Consider the following 24413-nt stretch of genomic DNA (forward strand, 5'->3'; position numbering starts at 1 on the left):
TTTAGGAGAAACAGTTTTCTACTGTGGTCTCAAAGGGCTGCTTTTACATGGGAGTGACCCGGTATAGACTGTGTGAGTCCAATATTTTTGGTGTGAGGGCTGTTTTGGGTATGGATGTCTGCCACATCTTTCCTCAGGGTGTGCTGGCTGTTGTCCCTTTGATAGGGGGCGTGTTTGGTGTTGTGGTGACCAGAGCCTGCACTGGATGTTGGGTGGGTCCTCCTCTTTGCTCTGTGGTTGTCACAGCTATGTTGGGGGCAGGGTCTGCTCCCCAGCTGTTGGAGTAGAAGCTCCCAGATCCAGCTCTAAGCTGCAGTGTGAGGTAGGTGGGACTGGAGCACTTCCGCTGGGAAAAGAACCCTTGTGTATTCCTCCCCAGGGGTTGCCCCCTGGGGACATGCAATTCTGTGATGCTGCCCGACACTCAGTGTGCCTACCAACAAAGTCAGCTGCTGCTGGACCTGCCCCTGGACCTGCCCCTGCTGAGGGAGTGCTGATAATAGGCTCAGATGTCAGCCCTGCCCCCCCCCCCCCAGTGTATGCACTCACAGAGCCCGTGGCCACTGTAGCCACGCCCCACCTGAGCACACTGACAGCAGGGGTCTTATATGGCAGACTCCCGCCCCCCCGTCTTGCACGTGTTAACAATGGTGCCCAGACCATACTCCAGGCCCTTTGGGCTGTTTCCACACAGCTAAATCAAGTCTTCTCCCTGGGTCTGTCTGCTGAAGCCCCAGCCACTGTGCATACTAGCAGTAGCATGTTTTGGGCTGAGAAGTGTGGAGACGTGGCCGCTGTCGGTGCTGGTCTCTCTCTACCCTGCCTGGCAGCAAGTCAGCACCCACCCACACCTCCCGAGCAAAGTCCAGGCCACTCCAGCTCCCTGTCTGCCCCAGCGGGCCTCCCAAATGGTAAAGAGGGATCCCAAGATGAGGGAACCTTTCCTCTTTCAGAGCTCCCTCCCAGGGGCCCAGTTTCCATCTGCTTTGTTTTTTTTCTTCTGTCCTACCTGATTACAAAGAGATCTTTCTTACAGCTTTGGTTGTGACAGATCTTCTGACAGCTTTCAGTTGGCTTTCTGGGAGAACTCTTCCACATATAGATGTATTTTTTTTTTTAATTTATTTATTTTTGGCTGTGTTGGGTCTTCGTTTCTGTGCGAGGGCTTTCTCTAGTTGCGGCGAGCGGGGGCCACTCTTCATCGCGGTGCGCGGGCCTCTCACTGTCGTGGTCTCTCTTGTTGCGGAGCGCAGGCTCCAGACGCACAGGCTCAGTAGTTGTGGCTCACGGGCCTAGTTGCTCAGCGGCATGTGGGATCTTCCCAGACCAGGGCTTGAACCCATGTCCCCTGCATTGGCAGGCAGATTCTCAACCACTGCGCCACCAGGGAAACCCTATAGATGTATTATGTTGTTGTTGTTGCGGTACGCGGGCCTGTCACTGTTGTGGCTTCTTCCGGAGCACAGGCTCCGGACGCGCAGGCTCAGCGGCCATGGCTCACGGGCCCAGCCGCTCCGCGGCATGTGGGATCCTCCTGGACCGGGGCACGAACCCGCGTCCCCTGCACCTGCAGGCGGACTCTCAACCACTGAGCCACCAGGGAAGCCCTATAGATGTATTTTTGATGTTTGTGGGGGGAGATGAGCTCTGTGTCCTTCTACTCCATCTTTTTTTTTAATTTTTGGCTGCATTGGGTCTTCGTTGCTGCGCGTGGGCTTTCTCTAGTTGTGGTGAGCGGGGGCTACTCTTCGTTGCGGTGCGCGGGCTTCTCATTGCGGTGACTTCCCTTGTTGCAGAGCACGGGCTCTAGGTGCGCGGGCTCAGTAGTTGTGACTCGCGGGCTCTAGAGCACAAGCTCAGTAGCTGTGGTGCATGGGCTTAGTTGCTCCACGGCATGTGGGATCTTCCCAGACCAGGGCTCAAACCCGTGTCCCCTGCATTGGCAGGCAGATTCTTAACCACTGCGCCACCAGGGAAGTCCCTACTCTGCCATCTTGATCTCCCTCCCCTAGTTAGTCTTCTTATCACGACCTGGCTCAGGCTCTCATCAAAATGCATTTATGTTCTCTGATCTCACAGCAACCACAGCCAGCAGAGGCCAGCCCCAGGTGAACAGAACTGGATCCAGCCCTGCTGGTCAAGCGGGGTCCCTGGAGTCACAGTGCTGGAGTGGTGGGAGGGGCCGTGGACTTCTGGCGGGCGCAGGGACTTCCTTTAGGCAGCCTGACACAGCGCCAACTCTGTAGATGGAGTGACAATGTGGAGGAGGGGCCCGGGGGCCCCAGATATTCACCCCCCCACACCCAGGGTGTTCACACCCCCTCACTCCTCCAGGCCTGGGCATCCCAGGAAAAGATGAGAAATAGCACATCTCCTCCTCTGCACCTCACATCCCAACAAAATATTTACTATTTCAAGAAATCTTTTAAAAAAAAAAGAGAGAGAGAAAAGAGTATCTTTATTGCTTTCCCCCGACAGGTCAGGTCCTTGGTGACTGTTGAGTTTCTGTGGCCACAGGAGCTGCCCAGGCCGAGAGGGCTCTCTGATGGGAGGTATCCACCTTCAGGCCCTGCCCTCTGGACTCAGGGCCCTGTGGCTGCCTCCCTGGAAGGGAGGAGGGGCAGGCCTAGGTGGGTGGGGCGGGTTGCCTGGAAGGCAGTGGGATTAAAAACGGGGTTGGGGTGGCAGTGTTTCTGACGGCCCGATCTGTTTCCTCAGGTGAAGGGGAAGGCATGCCACACGGATGGACGGCTGGATCCAGAGGCGGTTGGAGGCTGGAGGAAGCTGGAGGTTAGGGACATGGACGCAGCATTGATGGGGCAGGGGTGGCTACGTGGGGGTAGCAGGCCTGGGCATCCAGGAACTGGGCCACGTGTGCCATGGGGCTGAAGCTTCATCCCAAGCCTACAAAAGATGCTTAGGAGGTGGGGGCAGGGTAGATTCTAGAGCCTGTTCTCAGAGGCTGGGGTGGGGACTGAGGCTTTGGAAACAAATCCACGGTCTGGAATCGCAGTCATGCTGGGATAGGTTTCAGGAAATGCCCAAAGTGAAGAAAGTTGGAATAAGCAAGAGGGAAACAATTCAACCCAGGGTCTAAGTGGTCCCTGCAACCCTAATTGTGGTGCCCAAGTGTGGAAAGGAGGGGAATTTGGGAAAACAGGAGGGGTGGGGGGTGCTGAGGAGGCATGAACAGGGTCCCCCAGCCTGGCCTCCCCCCAGTCCCCGGCCCTTTCTGTCCACACCCCAAACAACTCCACAGGGACAAGGCTGACCCCTCACACATCACTCCCCACTCTGTGGACCCTCCAGTGGGCCACTGGGCAAGCATCACCCTGCTTCCTCTATCGTATGCCCAGAGGCCGCATCCTTGGGCCCAAGAAGGACAAAGGCCCTCACTCCACCTGGTCCAGATCTGGTCTTGCACAAAGCAAGGGGCCTCCGACCATCTGCTCCTGGGCCAGTGGGACCCTCTGACCAACCCCCAGCTGCTTGGCCACAACGCTGCCACGAGCCCTCGGGGTGAGAGCAAGGAGCCTGCCTAGGGCGGGCACCAGGCACTCGGCAGACTCGCCTCCCTCCCCAGACCTGCGCACCTATGGGCTCGGCCCACCTCCCGGCCAAGAAAGGAGGCTCCAGCCTGGGGGCGTTGCGGGGTGGGGGGGTAGGGCGGGTCGCTGGAGCTCAGAATCTGCTGGTGCTTTCTCCTGAGGCGGGGAGGGCCAACCGGTGGGCGCCCTCACAGACAGTCCTGGCACAAGGCCACCTGGCCCTTGCGGAAGTCTCGGCAGGGGCAGAGCCGGCGGTACTTGCTGCTGGAGCCGGCACAGCTGAAGAGCAGAGGCTCCTTCTGCAGGAAGCACTCCTGGCCCGGCTGGGCAAAGGCCGGGTACAGGTGGTTCATCTCCGACTCGGTGCCATCACAGGGCACCTGCAGCCTGGGTGGGCACCAACGGAGGTGGTCACTCAGCGTGCGGGGCGGGGGCTGCCCCAGCCTGGCACTGCCCACTCCCTCTCCCTGGCCCATCCCATTCCAGACCCAGGGAGATGTCTCTAGGAGGCGCCAGGACAAACGCTGGGCTGCAGCTCCTTCTCGCCCCTGCTGTGAGAGAGGAGAGTGGGCAGGAGGGTGGGGGGCCCAGGCTCACCCATCAGGGGGAACCTGGGGCAGCTTCTGTGGCCTGGACCTAGAAGGTGCCCAGACAGGCTGGGCAGGGGCTGAGGGAGGGATGAGGAGGTCAGGGACTGAGCAGGGAGCTTCCCCTGGTGGTTTGGGGCAGAGGCCTTGCCAAGAGTGGGCAGCTGTGCTGTGGATACCTGCCCGGAAGGTCCCTTCTGGATCCTTCCTGACTCACTGGAAAGCACCGCATGCCCCCACTGCTGGCAGGGCCGGGGGCAAGGCGGCCACAGGAGCAAAGGAGCTACAGGTGAGGTCAGCTGGGCCGGGTCGGGCCGGGGCTCACTCACGTCTGGAAGGCGTCCTGGCTGTTGAGGAAGGGGAAGAAGGAGGGCTCGCAGATCAGCCCGTGGTCCAGGCAGGCATCCGTGCAGGCCCTCCCAGCGGCAGCCAGCCAGGCCCGGAGGGAGTGCGCTGGGGGCCAGGCCCCCGGGGCCAAGCTGGCGTTGCGGGCCCACTTGAGATGAGTGGCGTTGGGGGCCAGGATGAAGGGGCTCTCCGGGGCTCGGGCCCCTGGGGGGGCAGGGCCTGGGGCTGCACAGAAGTCCTGCCCAGAGGAAAGCAGTGTCAAGAGGGAAAATGGAATACCTCACTCCCAACTCATCCTGTGGGTAGGGGTTGCAGGGGGAGGGTCTTCCCTACTCCCCACTCACTCACTAAACTTCTAAACAACTGTGTAATAAAAATGAAAAATGAGTCTTTGCATTTCTGTGCTGTGATATGGGGGTTGAGACTCGAGCTGGGGGCCCAGGGCAGGGGTGCCCCAGGCCTGGTCTCTGAGTAGTACTGCTCGGCCCTGCCCATCTCCAACCCCCGCGCGGAAGGAAACAGATTGGAGAAGGACCTGGAGGTTAAAGCACGCTGCACCCTGGGCAGAGGTGGGGCCTCAGACACTGGAGCCAGCTCGGCCCCTGGAGACAGAGAGTGGGGGACCCACCTACCTGGTGCTGGATGTAGGCATGGACCCGCTCCAGCATCCCCTCACACGTGTACTCGTAGGGCAGGTAGGGGTCCACCTGTGTGAGAGACAGGCAGACACATGGGGCAGGAGAAGCCCTGGGCCTCCCCAGACCTGGCTGCTCGGCCCTGGGAGCAGCCAGATCTGGGGGCTCTCACGGCCTGCACCCAGGGAGCCGACCACCCTATCCACGCAGATGCCCCACTCCCCGGTGCACCCTTCAGTGGCCCTCGGGGGCCTCACGACAGCTCATCCCTCCCTGACCCCCTCCCACTGAGCTTCTCCTCTTTCCCTAAAGCTCAGCATTCCATCCCCTCCTCGGCTGTGATGCCTGCTCTTCCCCAGCCAACCATGGATGCACCTTCCCCTCTTAGACGTCACCTCCTCCAGGAAGCAGACCCAGAGCTCCACCCCACCTCCTGTTAAAGGACCACTTTCCTTTGCACACACCCCAGACTTTCCCAGTAGAGAATTAGTGCCTGTGTCATCATTTCTGATTTTTTTTTTTTTTTTTTGGCGGTACGCGGGCCTCTCACTGTTGTGGCCTCTCCCGTTGTGGAGCACAGGCTCCGGCCATGGCTCACGGGCCCAGCCGCTCTGTGGCATGTGGGATCGGGGCACGAACCCGTGTCCCCTGCATCGGCAGGTGGACTGTCAACCACTGCGCCACCAGGGAAGCCCATCATTTCTGATTTATCCCTTGTCTCCCTCAGGTCATAAGCCCCATGGGCTGTGGGACCACAACTTGTTCACCATTAAACCCCTGGTGCCTGGCACAATGCCTGGTACACAGGAGTCACTGAGGAACTAGTCATGGAATGAAAAAGCATCCCCAGCTCTGCCTGTGTTCTGCCCAAGATGTGGAAGTTTCACGCAAAGCAACACAGGGAATCTCCCAGCCTGATGGAATGAGATGACATTTGTAAAGCTTCCTGCCCAGACCAGGCACCCGGGAGCTACATGAACTAGGTGCCCCCAAAGGGAGGCCACATACCGTCAGTCTAAATATCAGAGTTATGGAACAGCGCACACTGGGGCCGACAGGACCAGATGGATTTGGTAGCTGGGGCGCAAGGAGCAAGGGGAACGGAAGAGGTGATGAGGCCGCTGCCTCCCCAGCGCGAGTACCCCCACCTCCTCTCCAGTCTTCTTACCTGGCCACCCCCTCCCTGTTTACAGCAACCCTCGGTGGCCCAGCACACACAGCCTCCTTGGAGGAAACTGTCGGCCAGGTGGGCGGGAGGCGAGATCGCGGTGACCTGGGAGATGTTCCATCTCAGACTCAGAGGAAGGTCTGTTTTGGCCTTTGGCCCCACCCCCCACTCCCCACCATGTGTGTTGGCACCATACCCAGCCCAGCCGCCTCCTGATAATGCCGTTTCCCTGCCAGCAGCTCCAGAAATCAGGCAGTTTCAGCCCAGGTAGTGAAGTGTTGCTGGTCTGCCCAGGTCCCTTCTCCGCATCAGAGATGGGTGTGTCAGAACCCAATCAGGCTGCGCTGGGTCCTGCCTCCTGTAGACCCCACCTCGAAGGGCTGGAGGCCCATCCTGGGCCCTCTGGCCCAGGGGACATCCCCGACTTCAAGCTGAGGAGGGCCTCAGGGAAGCAGCTGCTACCACCAGGACTGATTCTTGGGACCAGGCCCCACCCATCTGACCGTGCCGCGGTTCTGACTTCACCTGCCCTGTGAGTCGGTGTCCTTAATCCTGGGGCAGATCCGGGATCCCAGAGAATCCCCAGGTCCACATCCAGCCACCACTTCACAGCCCATCAACCAGCACAGCCTCTCCAGCCCTGAGCTCCACATAGCCAATCCCAACCCCAGCTGATGGCCACCGAGGCCCCGGCCGCCAGCTGCTGCCCCAGGGGACCCCCAGTCGCCTCGGGTCCAAGACTTCAAGTCCTGGTTATAAATAAAGCCACCAGAGAAGAGATTTCCCCTCCAAATATCACCCTGCCTGCTCCTGGCGGCAGCCACCGAGTCATCCCCGGGGGTGGTTTGAAGCCCATCACGTGGTGATTCTAAGCCCCCCTCCACCCGTGAGAGGGAGGGGACCATTCGCAGCAGCCACGCCCCGCCTGCCGTGAATCTCCCACCGGAGGAGCCAGCCTGCCTGGAAATTACCCCCATTAGGTCTAATTACAGGTGTGCATGGTGATCCGTCTGGACAGAAAGGCAGGTGCTGGTCCTGCCGGGATTGCTGGCCTGTGATGATGAGGGGGGAAGGGGGCGGGAACAAACCAGCAAGATTTCAATAAAAAAATTTTAAAAACCTGCAAACTCCAAGGCTGCACCGGTCCTTTTAAATCAGAAGCTGGGGATAGGTCCGGGAATCTGCATTTTAAACACCTCTCAGGCAATTCTTGGGTAAAGGGTTAACTGCCCAAGAGTCAGGCTGGGGGTGGGATGGCTAAAGGCAGGGGGGGCACGGGCTGGTTTGAGGTCCAGCTGCAAGTCAGCCTGACGAATTTGCAGTACCTTGGTTCCTGGACCCTTTTGTTATTGATTTTTTTTTTTTTTTTTTGCGGTAAGCGGGCCTCTCACTGTCGTGGCCCCTCCCACTGTGGAGCACAGGCTCCGGACGCGCAGGCTCAGCGGCCATGGCTCACGGGCGCAGCCGCTCCGCGGCACGTGGGATCCTCCTGGACCGGGGCACGAACCCTCATGCCCTGCACTGGCAGCCGGACTCCCAACCACTGCGCCACCAGGGAAGCCCTGATTTTTAATTAACTAACAATTAAACAGATGTTCATGTTTTAAAAAATCAAGAGAAAACAAGGCAAAGCAAGTTCTCCTCTGACCCCAGATGCCCAGCCCCTTCCCCAGGGCAGGCACTGTTATCAATTTCTTGTGTGTCCAGCATGCTCACACGCACAGACGCCCCCCAACATACACCCCTGTTTAGGTCTGCGGCTGGGAACATGGCTCTCCACAGGGCTGGGATCTCGCTCACACAGTCACAAGGGACCTTGAAGGTGCAGCCAGACCTGAGGCCTGGGGGTGGGCAAAAGCCTTCCTGGTCCCCTTCCCACCCCGCCCCTGCTCCCCTGGGGTGGAAGTCCCAGAGGGTTGCTTTTGCAAGGGGTGCAGAGAGGGAGCAGGGACAGGGTGCAGGATGGGGGTCCCCTGCAGGGCAGCTTCCCACAGCGCCCTCCCCCACCGTCTGTCGGGGGGTGGGCGGCTTTCTCTAGCTTGCTCAGCCCAGTGTTGAGAGCTGACACCTGCCCCCCCGGTTCAGCCTCAGCCAGCGGTGGATGCAGTTGTGGGAAAAACACCCCGGTTTCCTCATTTCTCAGGACAAGCCGGGATGCGAGTACCCCACCTCTCGGAGGTCCCCGCCGGCACTGAGCACCAGGTGCTTGAAGGCAGGGGTAACCTTCTTGATGACACACCCTGACTCACTGGCACTCCAGGACCTTCCTTCCTGGGATCACCCCCCAGACAAACTACTTGTGCTCAAACCCCTGCCTGGGGTCAGCTCCGGGAAGAACCCAGCCTCAGGCCGGGACCTGGAGGAATCCCAGCAGAGGAGGATTTGTTTAAGCAGATGCTCAAGAGGGGGCGGAGGGCTCTCCCTGCACCACCGGTGGAGGTCCAGGGCTTCAGCCACTGCGCGGGTCAACCTGCCCACATCTGCCACAACCAGAGATGCACCTAGGCTGTGACACAGCAGTTTCCTGGGTACTTTCACTAGAGAAACACTCACACACAGACAGGAGGGAAGGACGAGAGTGGGGTGGGTAGAAGAAGGGGGTGGGCAGGGTGGGCATGGATTTTCTGGGGTCATTTGCTGAGGGGGTGGGCTAACACCGAGAGTGCCGAATGGGAGGGACTGATCCACGGGATGCAGGAGGGTGTTAAAAAGAAAAAACAATGCAGGGACTTCCCTGGTGGCACAGTGGTTAAGACTCTGAGCTCCCAGTGCAGGGGGCCCAGGCTCAGTCCCTGGTCAGGGAACTAGGTCCCACATGCCGCAACTAAGAGTTCGCATGCCACAACTAAGGAGTCAGCGAGCCACAACTAAGGACCCCGCCTGCCACAACTAAGACCTGGTGCAACCAAATAAATAAATAAAATTTTTTTAAAAAGGGCTTCCCTGGTGGCGCAGTGGTTGAGAGTCCACCTGCCAATGCGGGGGACACGGGTCCGTGCCCCGGTCCGGGAAGATCCCACATGCCATGGAACGGCTGGGCCTGTGGGCCATGGCCGCTGAGCCTGCGTGTCCGGAGCCTGTGCTCCGCAACGGGAGAGGCCACAGCCCGCGTACCGCAAAGAAAAAAAAAAAAAAAAAACCTGGCAGTCCAGTGGTTAGGACTTGGCACTTTCACTGCCAGGGCCTGGATTCAATCCCTGATCAGGAAACTAAGATCCTGCAAGTTGCATGGCACGGCCAAAAGAAAATTTAAAAAAATACGCAACCCTGCCTCACGGTCAGGACAACCAAGCAGAGCTCTGGACCCAAAGTTAAGCCCTTAAGACCGTATGGGGCACCGATGCGCGGTGGCCTCTGCCCCAAGCCCGGCAGTGTCCCCAGCTCCCCAGACAGCTGTGTGTCCTCCCGGGCAGGGCTCTCCCTTGTGGTGGCCCCTGCCCCAGCAGCCTAATGCTCTCTGATTTTGCCACAAGTCCGCCCAGAGCAGCACAACCACCCCCAGCCCCCCGCCAGGGAGGGCACGCTCGGTGATCTTGGTGATGGGCAGAGAAGGGGACCTGACAGGAGTGGGGTTTTTTGCTCAGCCTGGTGTCCGAGCTACAGCAAGAAATGGGTCCAGAGGGATCACGGAGAGCAGGGCTGCCCCTCCCCCATGTGCTCACACAGTCTGCCCGCTTCTCAAAATGAAGGGACGGCGAGAGCCCACACGCACAGGGAGCCATCAGAAGCCACAGAGGTGCCCACCGGGGAGAGGAGCTGCACAAGCCCCTCCTTGCCCTCCGCCCACACCCACCAACACTTACTTGCTGGAGGAAACGCAGAACGCTCTACTCACTTGCTATGCAAAGGCGGCACCACCCAGACCCGGTTTGAAATGCAGGGCTTCAGCCCCACCCAACTTGCTGACTCTAAACCTGCGCTTTAACAAGACCCCCAGGTGATCTGTGTGCACATTATAGTCTGAGACGTGCTGCTAAAAGACCACAGAGACAGCAGAGTTCAAAGAACCTTCACGCATTCATCCTGAAAACATTTACTCAGCACTTAACCTGTGCTCGGAGTGCTCACAGGACCCGGCCCCCAGAGACACGCGATAAATGATTCTGGATCCAGGGCTGCCCTGTAAGGTTGTGCAGGTTGCTCACAGCACAGAGGCAGGTTTTCCCCCCACTCCCTCAACACACACACACGCATCCAAGTTGCCAACCCAGGCCTGCAAGTCTGAATTCACCAAGAGGAGCATCTTTTTCTAATTATAGCAAAGACCCAAAGTTTAGGATATTGGTGGTCCTGACTGGATCCGAGCCTCACCTGGGTTCTCACGATGGTCTTGATGGCTGCTTCAAGCTCCTCTGAGTTGTTGTAGTCGACAGTCCACACGTGGGGCTTGCCAATGAAGCTCTCTGCGTAGGGATGCTGGGAGAACACCTAGCCAGGGCACAGAGACGGGAGGCTTCTCCCTCTGCCTGCCAAGCTGGGCTGCGTGAAGAGCAGAAGCCCCCCACCCATCTGTCCCATCTCTCCCTTCACCCCATGTCTCAGTCTCCCCCTTCCAGGAACTGCAGGGGTCCCATCTCGGACCCTCCCGATGTGGGACCAGGCCCTTCCCACTCACCTCTCTGGAGGTGGGTTTGCCCCGGAAGAACTCATGGTTGAGCGAGCTGTGGGGCGGGCTGAAGCGGGACTGCAGGAAGACACAGCCGTTGGCGATGGCCTCCAGTGGGGCAGGGCCCTCGTAGGGGAAGCCAAACCCTATGAAGAGCTGCAGAACCGAGGTGGCACGATGGTCAGGGAAGGTTGGGTATCACAGCCCAGGAGCCCCAGGAAGCTGGGAGTGAGGCTGGGGTTGGGACATTCACAGGAGGCAGCTGGGGCAGCAGAGAGCCCAGAGCAGCTGTGTGCCTCAGCCATCGTGGAATCAGGACGTCTAGTTAGGTCATATCAATGGCCTCCTCCTGCTCTAAAGGCTATGACTCTGGAGGGGAAAAGAACAAGGGTTCCCAAGCTTAGAAGGCTTCAGGCCACTCCTACAGCTGACCTCAAAGGACCTTTACTCATTCACCCAAAAAACATTCATTCAGTACCTGACTTGTACTAGGAGTGCTCAGAGGGTTGGCCCCGAAAGGTGATCAATAAGTGATTCTGAATCTGGGGTTGCCATGTAGGGTTGTTCAGGTTGCTCACTGCACAAAGATACCCTCTCTCCACCCCAACACACACACACGCACACACACACACACACACACACACACACACACACACACACACACACACACACACACCCTGAAGAAATAAGTTATGGTGAGAACAGGAGAGGACCTGGCAGCTGGCTAGAGACTCTCCAGCCTTCACTGACACTTCAGGGCCCAACAGCAGGATCACGCTCCAGGGACACAGCTCAGGGAATTCCAGGAGCAGTTCGTCAGAACTACTGGCCCGATGGAACTCCATCCAGGCTGCGCCCCGTCCCTTTGCCCCCAGCCTGCCCTTCCACCCTCTCAGTGGCTCTGAAAGCCAGGTCCAGGAGTCAGCTGGGCTGCACTGGTGTTGGGGCGGGGGGGGCAGGTGGGCAGCCCAACTCCTCTTCACCATCACTGAGCCCCACTCAGGTCCGTTTCACTGTGGGGCCTCCCCTGCCTGATGGCCATCCCCATCTCTGCCCCCAGCTCCGACCAGCCCCTAAGAGGCCCAGACACGAGGCTCAGGGCAGCAGTGTCCTGGGCATGTCCACACGTAGAGGGGGCCACAAGTGATGGCGGCAGGCCTGGCAGGCACGTATGGGCACCTCCTGGGCGTCTGTGGCCGGGCTGGGGTGAGGATGGGGACGGGCTGGGGTGAGGGTGGGGACGGGCTGGGGTGAGGGTGGAGACGGGCTGGGGTGAGGGTGGGGACGGGCTGGGGTGAGGATGGAGACGGGCTGGGGTGAGGGTGGGGACGGGCTGGGGTGAGGGTGGGGACGGGCTGGGGTGAGGGTGGGGACGGGCTGGGGTGAGGGTGGGGACGGGCTGGGGCTCACTTTGGCCTTGCGTAGCAGCTGCTGGAACTCAGGCTGCGGCAAGAGGCCGTGGTTCTTCACGAAGGCCGGGACTTCGGGGGGCCGCTGGCTCTCGTAGTACACGGTGCCGTGGATCTCCAGGTACTTGTTCAGGATACTCAGGAACTTCTCCTTCCCCTGGAAGAGGAGATGGAGGGGATGGGAGCCTTGCTCCAACCTCAGACGGCAGAGCCAGCTGAAGAGACACCCCCGGTCGGGAAGTCGGAAAACATGGGGCCAGTCTCAGGTCGGCCCAGCTGTGTGACCCTGAGGAGGCCCCTGCCCTCTCTGGTCCTCAATTTCTTTATCTATGAGTTACAGAGGTTGGATTAGACCAGAGGCCTCCTGACTATTTTTAGCCACGGACCTGTTTTCTTTCCAAAGGTCTCCTATAGAGACCAACATTTAATTGTATCCAGCTGGAGCTACTTGGCCTCCCCTGAATCCCTGATGACCTCCAAGGACCTCTGAGGAGGCACGGAGCATAGGTGAATACATAACACCTCAGTGTCCGGGCACCCATCTGACGCTACGGCCAGGGCCCTGAGCTGGGAGCGAGCTGCGGTCAGTGTAGGACCTCGACAGGAACAAGCATGGGATCGGCTGCTGGGTTCTATTTTTTAGAGATTTTCTGAGGCTCGCAGAAGAGAGGGAGGGGAAAGTAGCTTCGAGATCACGGAGAAGGGTGGGGCGTGGGGCTCTCTTCAGGGAGGATTAGTTCCCAGCAGGCCAATGGGTCAGACAAAAAGAACTCATGGTTCCCCACGTCCCGCCGGCCAGCATGAGATCAGACCACCAGGAGCTCCAGCCCAGGTTCACTTTATTAACCACAGCTCTTGTAGAATATTATCAATGGACATCAGAATAATTGTTAATAATTCACATTTTGAAACTCAAACTGTATACATTTTTCACAAGGAGGCCTTCCACTTTGGGTAATGCAGATCAGCCCTGCCTCTGAGAATGACCAGGAAAAACGGGAAAATGTAAAATACATCTATGAAGGCCCTGGAAAATCTAACAAAGGATGAAGAATTACAAGGCCAAGACCTGGGAGAAGAAGGAAAAGAGATTGCTGAGGCCAGTGTTGGGGTTGGTTTTCCTCCTGGGGGCACCTGATGATTCCAGGGGCAGCATCTAGGCAGCTAAGCAGACCTGGGAGACAAAAGTCAGAGTTTGGGGCCTGCCAAAGATGGGGAGCCCTGATGGAAATCCACACTTTGGGCTGGAACTCTGAGGAGTTACAGCCTGGAAGAAAGGAGGGACCAGAACTAGAGCAGCTCTGGCAGGGGCTGAATCCTTTTAAACTTGTCTCAATTACTATCATTGGTTGAGGTGACCTGGGATTGCTAGGGCCCCAGCTGTAATCCAAGGATAAAAGTAAATCCTCTCTGGAAGAAGAGAGTATCATCCTTGACCTCAAATTATTTCTACAGTTTTTCATATTCATTTTCCAGAACTACCTAGAGGTAGTTTTTCTCAAAAAGAAAAGAAAAGGGAACCAGTAAAATCCCAATCAAAATCCCAGCAGGCTTTTTAAAATAGGAATTGACAAGCTAATTCTAAAACTCATTTGGAAATGCAAGGACCTAGAAGAGACAAAATAACTTTGAAAAAGAAGAAGAAATTGGGCAGACTTATATTACCTGATTTCAAGACTTATTGTAGAGTTACAGTAATCAAGACAGTGTGATATTGGCATCGAGAGAGACAGATCAACAGAACAGAATAGAGAGTCCAGAAATAGACCTACACATGTAGGGTCAATTGAATACTGGCAAAGATGCAAAGACATTTCAGTAGAGGAAGGATAATCTTTTCAACAAACAGTCATGGATCACTCTATATGCAAAAAAAAAAAAAGGAAAGGGAAGGGAAAAAAGGACTTCAACCCAGACTTCATATCATATATAAAAGTTCATTCAAAATGGATCACAGACTTAAATGTGAACCTAAAACTATAAAACTCATAGGAGAAAAATCTTTGTGACCTGGGGTCAGACAAAGATTTCTTGGATACACCAAAAGCACAATCCATAAAAGAAAACACTGGACTTCATTAAAATTAAAAACGTTTGCTCTTTGAAAGATGCTGTTAAGAGAAAGACAAGCCACAGCCTGGGAGAAAATTTTTGCAAAGCATCTATTTGTTAAAGAACCTATATCCAGAATATGTAAAGAACTCTAACCACTCAATAATAAGAAAATAAACAACCCAATCTTTTAAATGGGCAACATTTTTGAAGGTATTTCACCAAAAAAGATAAACGGAAGACAAATAAGCACACAGAAACATCTTCAACATCCTTAGTCATTAGAGAATTACAAATTAAACCCACAATAAGATAATACCGCACACCTGTTAAAATGGCTAAAATTAGAAAGACTGACCATGCCAAGTATTGATGAATTTGTAAAGGAATTGGAACTCTCATACATTGCTGGCAGGATTGTAAAATGGCAAAACCACTTTTCTTAAAATGTTAAACAGTTCTACAATATGACCCAGCCATTCCACTCCTAGGTATTTACCCACAAGGAATGAAAGCATACGTGTGTACAAAGATATGTACGTGAATGTTCATAACAGCTTTATTTGTAATAGCCAAATACTGGAAACAACCCAAATGTCCACTAACAGGTGAATGGATAAATAAAGTGTAGTCCGTCCACGCAATGGAATACTACTCAGCAATAAAAAGGAATGAACTATCGTTACATGCAACAGGATGAAGGAGTCTCAAAATAATTATACTCAGAGAGAAAATCCAGACAAAAATGAATATATACCATATGATTCCATTTATATAAAATTATATCAATAGAAGATGAGAACTAATCCATAGCGACAGAAAGCAGACCACTGGTTGCCTGGAGATGAGGAGAGGAGAGATGGGAGGAAGAGATGCCAAAGGGAAGAAGGGAATTTCAGGGGTGGTGGATCTATTCTCTCTCATGATTGTGGTGATGGTTTCACGTAAGTCAGAAGCCATAAAATTATACACTTTAAACAAGTTTAGTGTATTGCATGTCAATTTTCCCCAATAAAGCTATTGAAATAGATTTTTAAATTTAAAATTTTAAATACCTTGATTTTTTAAAAAATATCACGTACATAAAGAGACAAGGCTATATGATCAACACCCAAGAGACACGACAATGAAAACAGATTCATAGGAGATCTATATGCTGGAGTTACCAGGCACAGACTTTAAGATAATACACTGAATATAGTCTAGGAAATAGAAGATAAAATTTGAAACCAAATGGAAAAAAAAAAAACCCACAGTGGCAGAAACTAAAGGCTAAATGGATGGATTTAACAGCAGATTAAACACAGCTGAAGAGAAACTTCACTTACTGAAAGAACAAAAGAAAACATCCAGAATGAAGCATAGAGAAACTAAAGGATGGAAACTGCAGAAAAGAATGCTGGAGACAAGGGGATATAATGAAGATTTAATGTCTGTGTAAATGGAGTCCCAGAAGTACAGGAGAGAGATTGGGGCAGAAGCAACATTTAAAGAGAGAGTGGCTGAGAATTTCCTAAAATTAGTGAAAGGTCAAACCACAGATCCAAAGAGATCTCCAAACTCCATGTAGGATAAAAACAAAACAAAACAAAACAAACAAACAAGCAAGCAAAAAACCACACTGAGGCTTATCATAGTAAAACTTCTGAAAACCAAACGGAAGCCTTCAAAGCAGGCAAAGGAAAACACAAAAAAGAAATTACCTTTAAAGGAACAATCAGACCTACACTGACTTCTCAACGGAAATGACAGAAGGCAGAGGACAAGCTAGAATTTGTACATAATGAATGTATCCTCCGAGACATTCTTAGAAAATCAAAAACAGCAGTCCCAGACTAAGTTGGTTTCTTCTGGAGACAATGATTCCAGATGGAATCTCAGAGATGTAAGAAGGAACAGAGAACAATACAAAGGGTAAATGTGGGTAAGTGTAAATGAATATTGACTTTGCAAAACAACAGTAGCAACAACAACAACAATGATAATAATATATCGTGGGGTATAAAATATTTGGAGAGTATTAAAATACCATAAAACATATAAGCTGGGGCCGGATAGAAATAAAACATTTTGAAGTTCTTTTATAACCCAATGAAACGTAAAAGTATTGGCTTAGACGTTGATAAGTCAAAGGTGCGTGTTATAACCTTTGGGGTAGTGTAAAGAGTATAAAAATATTAAGAAGATCGGGACCAAAAGAATATGAGAGTACAATTAGCTAAAGGGAGGTGGATTTTTAAAAATATATCAATGTAAAAGGATAAGAAATGAGCGGAAAAGGAACATAGAACAGGTAAAAAGAAAAAAAAGAAAGAAACCAACTAATAAAATGGTAGACGCAAAGCCAAATCATATCAGTAATCACACCAAAAATTTAAAAGGATTACTTATTATAAAACTGAATTATGGCCCTAGAAAAAAATCAAATCAAGGACATAAAGTGTTTAGAAAATGTCTCCAAAGCCCCCATTCAACTTCCTGATCCCATTACCAGAGCAGCTATTATTAACAGTTTCTTGTGTGCCTTCCTCAGATCTTTTATGCATTATAAGCAGGTGTACATTTCCTTTAAAACACACACATACGGGCTTCCCTGGTGGCGCAGTGGTTGAGAGTCCGCCTGCCGATGCGGGGGACACGGGTTCGTGCCCTGGTCCGGGAAGATCCCAGCGGAGCGGCTGGGCCCGTGAGCCATGACCACTGAGCCTGCGTGTCCGGAGCCTGTGCTCCGCAACGGGAGAGGCCACAGCAGTGAGAGGCCCGCGTACCGCAAAAAAAAAACAAAAACAAAACAAAAAACCACACACATACATGCACAAATGGGTTCACGTTACATGCACTGTTGAGCAACTTTTTTTCACCTAATCATACACGTGTGTGTATTTATGTATGAAAACTTAAAGTTTTACAAAACAATAATTACTCTTAATAAATATAAAGTCCTCTGATATCCTTTTATTCTATTGTTTCTAAGTTATTCTGCTTCATTTTAAAGGCTAATCAAGGCTCTCTGAGTTAAAAAAAGACAAATACTGCATGATCTCACTAATGTGCAGAATTGAAAAGAGTCAAACTCATAGAAACAGTAGAATGGTGTGAGTCAAGGGCTGGGTGGGGGGGGGGGATGGGGACATATGAGTCAAAGGGGACAAACTTTCAGTTTTAAGATAAATAAATTCAGGGATTTAATGTCCAGCATGGTGATTATAGTTAATAAACCTATATTGTATACTTGAAATTTGCTAAGAGAGTCAATCTTAAATGTTCTCACCATACACACATGATAACTGAGGTGGTGGATGTGTTAATTAGCTTGATTGTGGCACTCGTTTCACAATATAAATGTTTATCAAGCCATCATGTTGTACACCTTAAATACATACAATTTCTCTTTGTCAATTATACCTCAGTAAACCAGAGGAGAAAAAAAAAAACAAAAAAAAACCAACCAGCGCTAAGTTGCAGTTTGAAAAGTCCACCTTAGCTCCCCCAGAAGCACTTCTGAGGTCTGGAATGTTTCTTCCAACAGCAAGGCTGGGTTTGCCCTGCATCCGGACGAGCAGCCTCTCTCCCATCCCTCAGTCCTGCTCCCTGGGACAGGCTCTCCTAAAACAGCAGCATCTAAGCCTTAGCCTCCAGCTCTGGGGACCCAGGATAAGACAAGCCTCCTCGGCACAACATTCACCAAAGCCCTCTTCCGGACCCCGGCTGCCGCTCCCCTAAGGATGTCACGACCTCATACCCTCCTCCCTCCTCCGCTTCTCGCCACCTGGCCCCCTGAACTCTAGATGGCATTTTTCCCAGGATGCTGCTGTCATTCCTTTCTTCAGCCGGCCACCTCTGCCTTCCTTGGGTCACAAAGACCAGAGCAAAGATGTCTTTTTTTGGAAGCAACTGCTTTGAGGTCTCTTGCACAGCGTTGCTCCTGGCTGACCCAGAGGCTCCTGAGCTAGAGAGAAAACTGTTCTCTTCCCAGGCCTCATAACCTCTCGTTCTCTCGGGGCAGTTTCTTAACAGTATTTTCTGGTCCAAGCAGACACCGTCTGTGCTCGCTCCCTTGCCCAGCACCCTGGGCATCCTGGCAGCCAGCTCGTTTGGCCTCAAATGAGGATGAGTCCTCGCCCCTCTCCCCACACCTGGCAGTGGGCACTGGTGTCTCAGCCAGGGCTTGGACCCGTAGTCCAGCTTAATCCAGAGCTTCTCTCTGCCTCTATCCAAGGCGTCATAACCGGGGAGGCTATGTAGAGTCAGAGTTAACTGTTCTGGCTCTTAGAGTTAGATGTGGGTTCAAATCCCAGCCCCACCACTTAACTAGCTTGTCACTCTAACCTCGTAGTTGACGGTCAAGTGAGAAAATATATGCGAGCACCTGGCAACAGTAAGCTCTGGATGGACCAATATTAGCCATGGCTATGACCTCATAGGGTTGTTGTGGCACAGACCATGAGATGTCCCATAATATCGCTTTCCTCCCCCTTCCTCAGTCACAGAACTCCAGGGCTGAGCTGGGCACCTGGTTGCCGGGGGCACAGCCACTTCCAGCATCCCCTGAGACTGGGCATGGCCACGGGACGGAGACCTAGCCACAGGGCCATATGGGGAAGAGATGCGCGTAACGGTCAGGCGATGTCCCTAAACCTGACCTTCCCCCCCCCTCCTCCTTCCTCCTCTTCCTCTCCCCGCCCCCCCACCCAGCTGGAGGGCAGATGTAATGGCTGTGCACTGTCTGTGGTCATCTTAAATGATGAGGCAAGACCAGGGTGGGAACTAAAGAGGGCGGGTCAACCAGGGGAGAAGAGCCCCAGGGGTCAGGCCAGGACTGACACCTCCAGAGTTTGTCAACAGAAAAGAAGACATACTTGCATCTTGCCTCAGTCACTATTATTCAGGGCTTTTCTGTGACAGCTGGACTTAATCCTAATCAACACAGCATGAGAATCATTAACTGAGACGGTCATGTGACAGGCTTGACATGGGGTACGGGGCTGCTCAACGTTCCCCGTGATCGGCATCTTTATTATTAAACTTTCGCCTCACGCCGCCTGCCTTAGGTCAATGGCCCATCCTAGGAGCTGCCCCGCGCCACACGGAGCTGGACCCTGACCTCCAGGGCCTGCCTCCCCTCAGAGGGCCCCGGGAAGAGCCTGAGACCCCGCTGTCCCCGTCACCCTCCTCCCGCCTTGGTCTGGTCCATCCACAGGAGCCACAAACCCCGGAGAGCCCACCTCGGGAGCACCCCCAGGGGAGACCCTATAGAGAGTGGAGGGGGGCGGGAGGCGAAGGGAACACGTGGCATACCTGGAGCTGCCTCGTTGCCAGGGGGGCAGAGAGAAAAGAGGAGAGAGGACAAGTCAGTGGCGGGGTGAGTGGGTACCCTCCCATGCTGGTGGTGCTTCTTGTGGGACCCCGCCCTGAAGACGGGGTTCCAGTTCCTAGGCCTCTCCTGCTTCTCCACGGCCTCCCATCCCACAGAATCCCCACGTCTAGCCTAAACCCCCTTTGCGGGGTGAGAGTGTCTGTTGATCCATCTGAGGGAGGGTGGAAGGTTAAGCCATTTGAATTTGTTGCAAAGCGTGGGAGCAGGGAGAGGGGTGAGGCATGAGTCCCCGGGCTGGTATTTCCAAAGGCAGTTAGAGGCCTCTTTTCTGACCCATTAGTGGGGGCTGTTTTCCACCGTCGTCCGGTGCTGGGGGCGGCGGATGGGAGCCGAATCCTGGGGCTGGGAGCCCCTGGGGGCCGAGGGCTGGTGCTTGCGTTCAGCGGGGCTCACCTTCCAGATACTCGCCTCCTTGCCGTACACCACGGCCATGTTGCTGGCTTTGCCGCCTTTGATGAGCTGCTTCTCCGTCTCGTTGAGCTCCTCGGACACGAAGCCCATGAAGGAGTTGTCCGGGGTGTGAGCTGCAGCCAGACCACGAGGTCAGGAAGAGGGTTACCAGGCAGCCAAGGGCACGCCCTGGGTCTACCCGGCCCAGCCCCATCAGAGGGCTCCCTGTTTGGCAAGGATGGGGAAGGGGGCTGGGAGGTAAGGGGTCCTGTTTGGGGCGGGGAGAGCATCAGTGCCCTGGCCCCCTTCCACGGCATCTCTTACCACCTACCCAGCCCTCTCTCCACGCAGCCCTTTGCTCACAAGGCCCTGCTGAGGGGTCTTTCCTGACCCCAATCCCACTCTGTCTCCTTTCCCTGCTTTATTTTTTGTCCCAGCACTCACTGACCAGATGTGATAGTATATATTGATTTGGTTGTGTATTATCATCAGAATCTAAGCCCCACGAGAGCAAAAGCTCTGTCTGTGTCCCCGGCACACGGGAGCGCCCGGCCGGCTGGCTCACAAATGCACGGAACATCTTCCCTTTCACACCTGCCAGCTCCTGCCCTGCCCTTCCCTCTGCCTGGAGCGCCCACCACCCTTTTCCAGGATGAGAAAATCCTATTCCGCTTCAGGGCCCCACTCACACGTCACCTCCTCTCCTCCCAGAAGCCTTCTCTGGGGTCCACGTGCCCTCCCTTGTGGCCCCATCCACTGTGGTTAGGTCTCCGGCAAAGCGCGGATCGCACCCTGCCTCACCTCCCAGAACCGAGCGCACCACGGGCAAGGAATGCGTTTCAGCTAGGGCTCCAATTCCTCGGCCACGCTGCAGGAATGTCACTGATTAGCCCTGCCTGCCGTGGCAGGGTAGATGTGTAGGCACAAGTGTCATCCATTTGCACGTCACATGATCCCTCCGTTCCACGTAGAGGACCTTGAATAGAGTGCTTATGGAACCCAATTAAACCTACTCTACCTTCCCAGGTGGGAGAGGCTGCAGGGAGTAGGTTGGTAACAGCCAAACACCCTTGATTTCCCAGAACAGCCCTGATGCCAAATACCCTACTTCTTCATTTCAGATGCACGTTTTTTCACATTTTAGCATTTCTGAAATTGGGATGCATACTTTAATCAAATGTGTAGATTTAACACAATATGTCTACCCATCCCTCTCAATACCCACAAAATTTATAATCAATATCTGGTGTACCTTAGAAGAGGCGGTGGTTTTCTGTCCAAGTGCCCCAGAAAGCTCACGGATTCGTGAGTCTGAAAATCCGACCACTATAAGGACAGGCTACAGAACAAAATGATCTCTCCTCTAGGGCTTCAGAGGCATAAGGGGGGCCCTGGAGGCCTGGAATTGTTTCTGTGATGGTCAGAGCTCAGGCAGCTCTCCTGTCTCAGGAGGCTCTGCCAGGCCAGGGAGAGGCCCCAGGAGGGCAGACCAGACCCTCCCTGACCCAGTTTGCCTGCCCAGCCCCACCCTGGTCTCTGTCCCTACCCTCTGGCTCTAGCTGGGGCTGCACCCAGGTCTCTCTCCCGTTTGCCATTTCCTCCCTATTCTCAGAGATGAAGAAAATCTCATTCCACCAACTCTACCAGAAGGGACAGGTTTAGAACAATTAGCTAAACTAGTGGGCGTGGGACAACGAAGTATTGCAACCAACTAAAATATCAGGGACCATTAAGCAAAGAGCTCCTCGGGGCAGGGCAAGGCAGGGAGAGGCAGCCAGAGCAAAGAGCAAAGGCAGTTAGCTCTTTGGGGAAATCAACCAGCTATCAATAGATGGGGAAAGAGGTCTGCTCATGAATTCCTTCCTGGACTTGGTATATCATTAAGACAGGCAAGTCTGTTTTTTGTTCTCTCTTTCTTTAATTGATTCAGTCAATTAACATTTTTCTGAGGACCTTGATAGGCTCCAGGGAAATAAAGATAAATCAGTCAGTGGCTCCTTTTTGAGTGATTCATACATAATCTATCAGTGGAAATAAATGTATAAGCAAATAACTCTATTTCAATATATGCTTTAACAGAATTAGGTTGAAGAGTTATAAAAACATTCTGCCTGGAATAGATAAGGTGATCAGTGAAAGTGACAGTAAAAAGAAGAGACATTTGACATGGGGTTTTGGAGGATGAGTAGGAGTTTGCCAGCTTTGGAACTCTAGATCCAGTGTGTTTTACCCCAGGGCAAGTCCTCATTTTCTCAGTGTAGATTATCACAGAGGGCTCTTAACCCATCTCCTGCTTCCCCGTCCTCTACCACTGTCCCTTTGGCCATCTGCAGTCTGCCAGAATAATGTATCTCAAAAAATTTGGGGGGTGGAATTCCCTGGAGGTCCAGTGGTTAAGACTCCGTGCTTTCACTGCCGAGGGCCTGGGTTCAGTCTCTGGTCATGGAACTAAAATCCCTCAAACTGCCCGGCGTGACCAAAAAAAAAAAAAAAAAAAATTTCTCCGCAATATTCCCTAGCTCAAGAACCTACAGTGAACCTCAAATTACCATATCCAATGTAAACTCTGGAATCTTTGCTAAAAGACCCCACCCCTCTGCTCCCAGATCCTCAATGGTATTTTTTCTGCTCTGCTATCACATATGCTGTTTCCACAGCCTACAGCATCACCACCACTACCCACCCCCACTTCCTTTCCCTCCAGAAATCTCCTCAGGACCCATCCCACTTCAATCACTCTGCTGGGAGCACAATGCCACCAGATGACCTGTTAGGACAGTCCCTCTTCTCTTGGAGAAGCCTCACACAACCTTGCAATGGGCTATGGGGAGGGAGTCTGGTCCCCACAGAGCCATGTGACCTCAGACAGGACATTCCACCTTTCTGGGCCTCAGTTTCCTCATCTGGGCTCCAAGGAAACTTCCCACCTTCCCAACCTTCTGGGATCCAATCAAGCCATTACTCATGTATTATTCAGAAATCTTGTCTGCCTCTAATACAGCCTAGAACCTGAAGAGTAATACAAAAGCAGTCCCTAAGCACCCAAAAGGGAGGCATTCATTTGACAGGCTCAGCAGAGATCAGCTACTTTACTTACGAGCAAGTTCCTCGGGACCCTGCTTGGAACTAAGCTCCCTCTTAATTTAGAGACAATCCTAACGAGGGCGCTTATCCGGCTTTCTGACCCACAGCCTTCAAAGAGCCGCCAATTAGACGTCCAAGATGCTGCTGGATGCAGATAGCTTGACGACGATTAAAAGTGACAGCTGACAGTCTCCCAAGTAGGAGAAAAGGCGCCACACCAAACAGCGACAGGAGAAGGGGCCACTCAGCAGGGGACGTGGCTCCACACACCTCTGCCGGCCCCGCAGGGCAGGCCCCACACCAGAGAGATAGAGCATTGGCCCCGAGTTGTCAAGAAAAGGTTAAATTATTTTCAGCGCGCTGCATGTAAGAGGGGAGGTCAGTGTTTATATATTTTAAAGTCTCATTAAAAATCACGAAAGCGGGCTTCCCTGGTGGCCCAGTGGTTAAGAATCCGCCTGCCAATGCAGGGCACATGGGTTCAAGCCCTGGTCCGGGAAGATCCCACATGCCGCAGAGCAACTAAGCCCGTGCGCCACAACTACTGAGCCCGCACTCTAGAGCCCGCAATCCACAACTACTGAAGCCCACGCGCCTAGAGCCCGTGCTCCACAACAAGAGAAGCCACCGCAATGAGAAGCCCGCACACGAGAGTAGACCCCGCTCACCGCAACTCGAGAAAAGCCCACGTGCAGCAACAAAGACCCAAAGCAGCCAAAAATAAATAAATAATTTTTTTAAAAAATCACGAAAGCTCAGCTCGAATGGCATCCCTTGCCCGAAGCCCGTCACCCACAGGGGCCCCAGCCACCCCACCCCCCAGCCTTACTTCCCATTATCCCCAACGCTGGAGCCTCCCGGAGCATTTGCATTTCCAGAACCTTCCGTTCTTTCCATATCCATCTTCACTACGTCTGTTCCCTCTGCTTAGAAAGCCTCCCTATGCTGCCCCCTCGCCACTCACTTAAGTCTCCCTCCACGTTGGAATGTCTCTCTTTCTCAAAGGCCATGGAACCCTCTTTGTTCTGGAACCCTGTGCTGAGCCGCTCTCGAGAGCAAGACAGCAATGTGTGCTCCAGGAGGACAAAGGCTGCGTCCTCTGGGTGTTGGAAAGGTCACCATGCTCCCCCCTCCCACCCCCCACCACCCAGGCTGCCCCCTCCCTACACACCCCAGAGGCTTCCTCTGTGGCTCACACATTTGCAGAGA

At 53.5% G+C, this 24413-nt stretch overlaps 1 protein-coding gene across 2 annotated transcripts in view; it reads right to left on the reverse strand.

Annotated features, from left to right (window-relative positions):
* Window positions 1–3661: 3661 nt before the first annotated feature.
* Window positions 3662–24413, reverse strand: part of MGAT5B (alpha-1,6-mannosylglycoprotein 6-beta-N-acetylglucosaminyltransferase B) — a 67004-nt gene continuing 46252 nt past the window's right edge. The window contains exons 11-18 of one of the 2 annotated variants that reach the window (XM_022589489.3): window positions 20124–20254; window positions 19652–19657; window positions 12303–12458; window positions 10902–11048; window positions 10598–10714; window positions 5116–5190; window positions 4465–4721; window positions 3662–3935 (exon numbers count right to left, since the gene is read on the reverse strand). In XM_022589489.3, the coding sequence (XP_022445197.2) occupies window positions 3737–3935; window positions 4465–4721; window positions 5116–5190; window positions 10598–10714; window positions 10902–11048; window positions 12303–12458; window positions 19652–19657; window positions 20124–20254 (1088 nt within the window). In that variant the 3' untranslated portion in view covers window positions 3662–3736. The remainder of the gene's footprint in view (window positions 3936–4464; window positions 4722–5115; window positions 5191–10597; window positions 10715–10901; window positions 11049–12302; window positions 12459–19651; window positions 19658–20123; window positions 20255–24413) is intronic. The other variant, XM_089901634.1, reaches the window with a different exon arrangement.

The sequence above is a fragment of the Delphinapterus leucas genome, chromosome 19, assembly GCF_059928025.1.
Source record: "Delphinapterus leucas isolate spDelLeu-1000000601 "Yukka" chromosome 19, BTC_Dleu_Yukka2, whole genome shotgun sequence".
Classification (NCBI taxonomy): domain Eukaryota; kingdom Metazoa; phylum Chordata; class Mammalia; order Artiodactyla; family Monodontidae; genus Delphinapterus; species Delphinapterus leucas.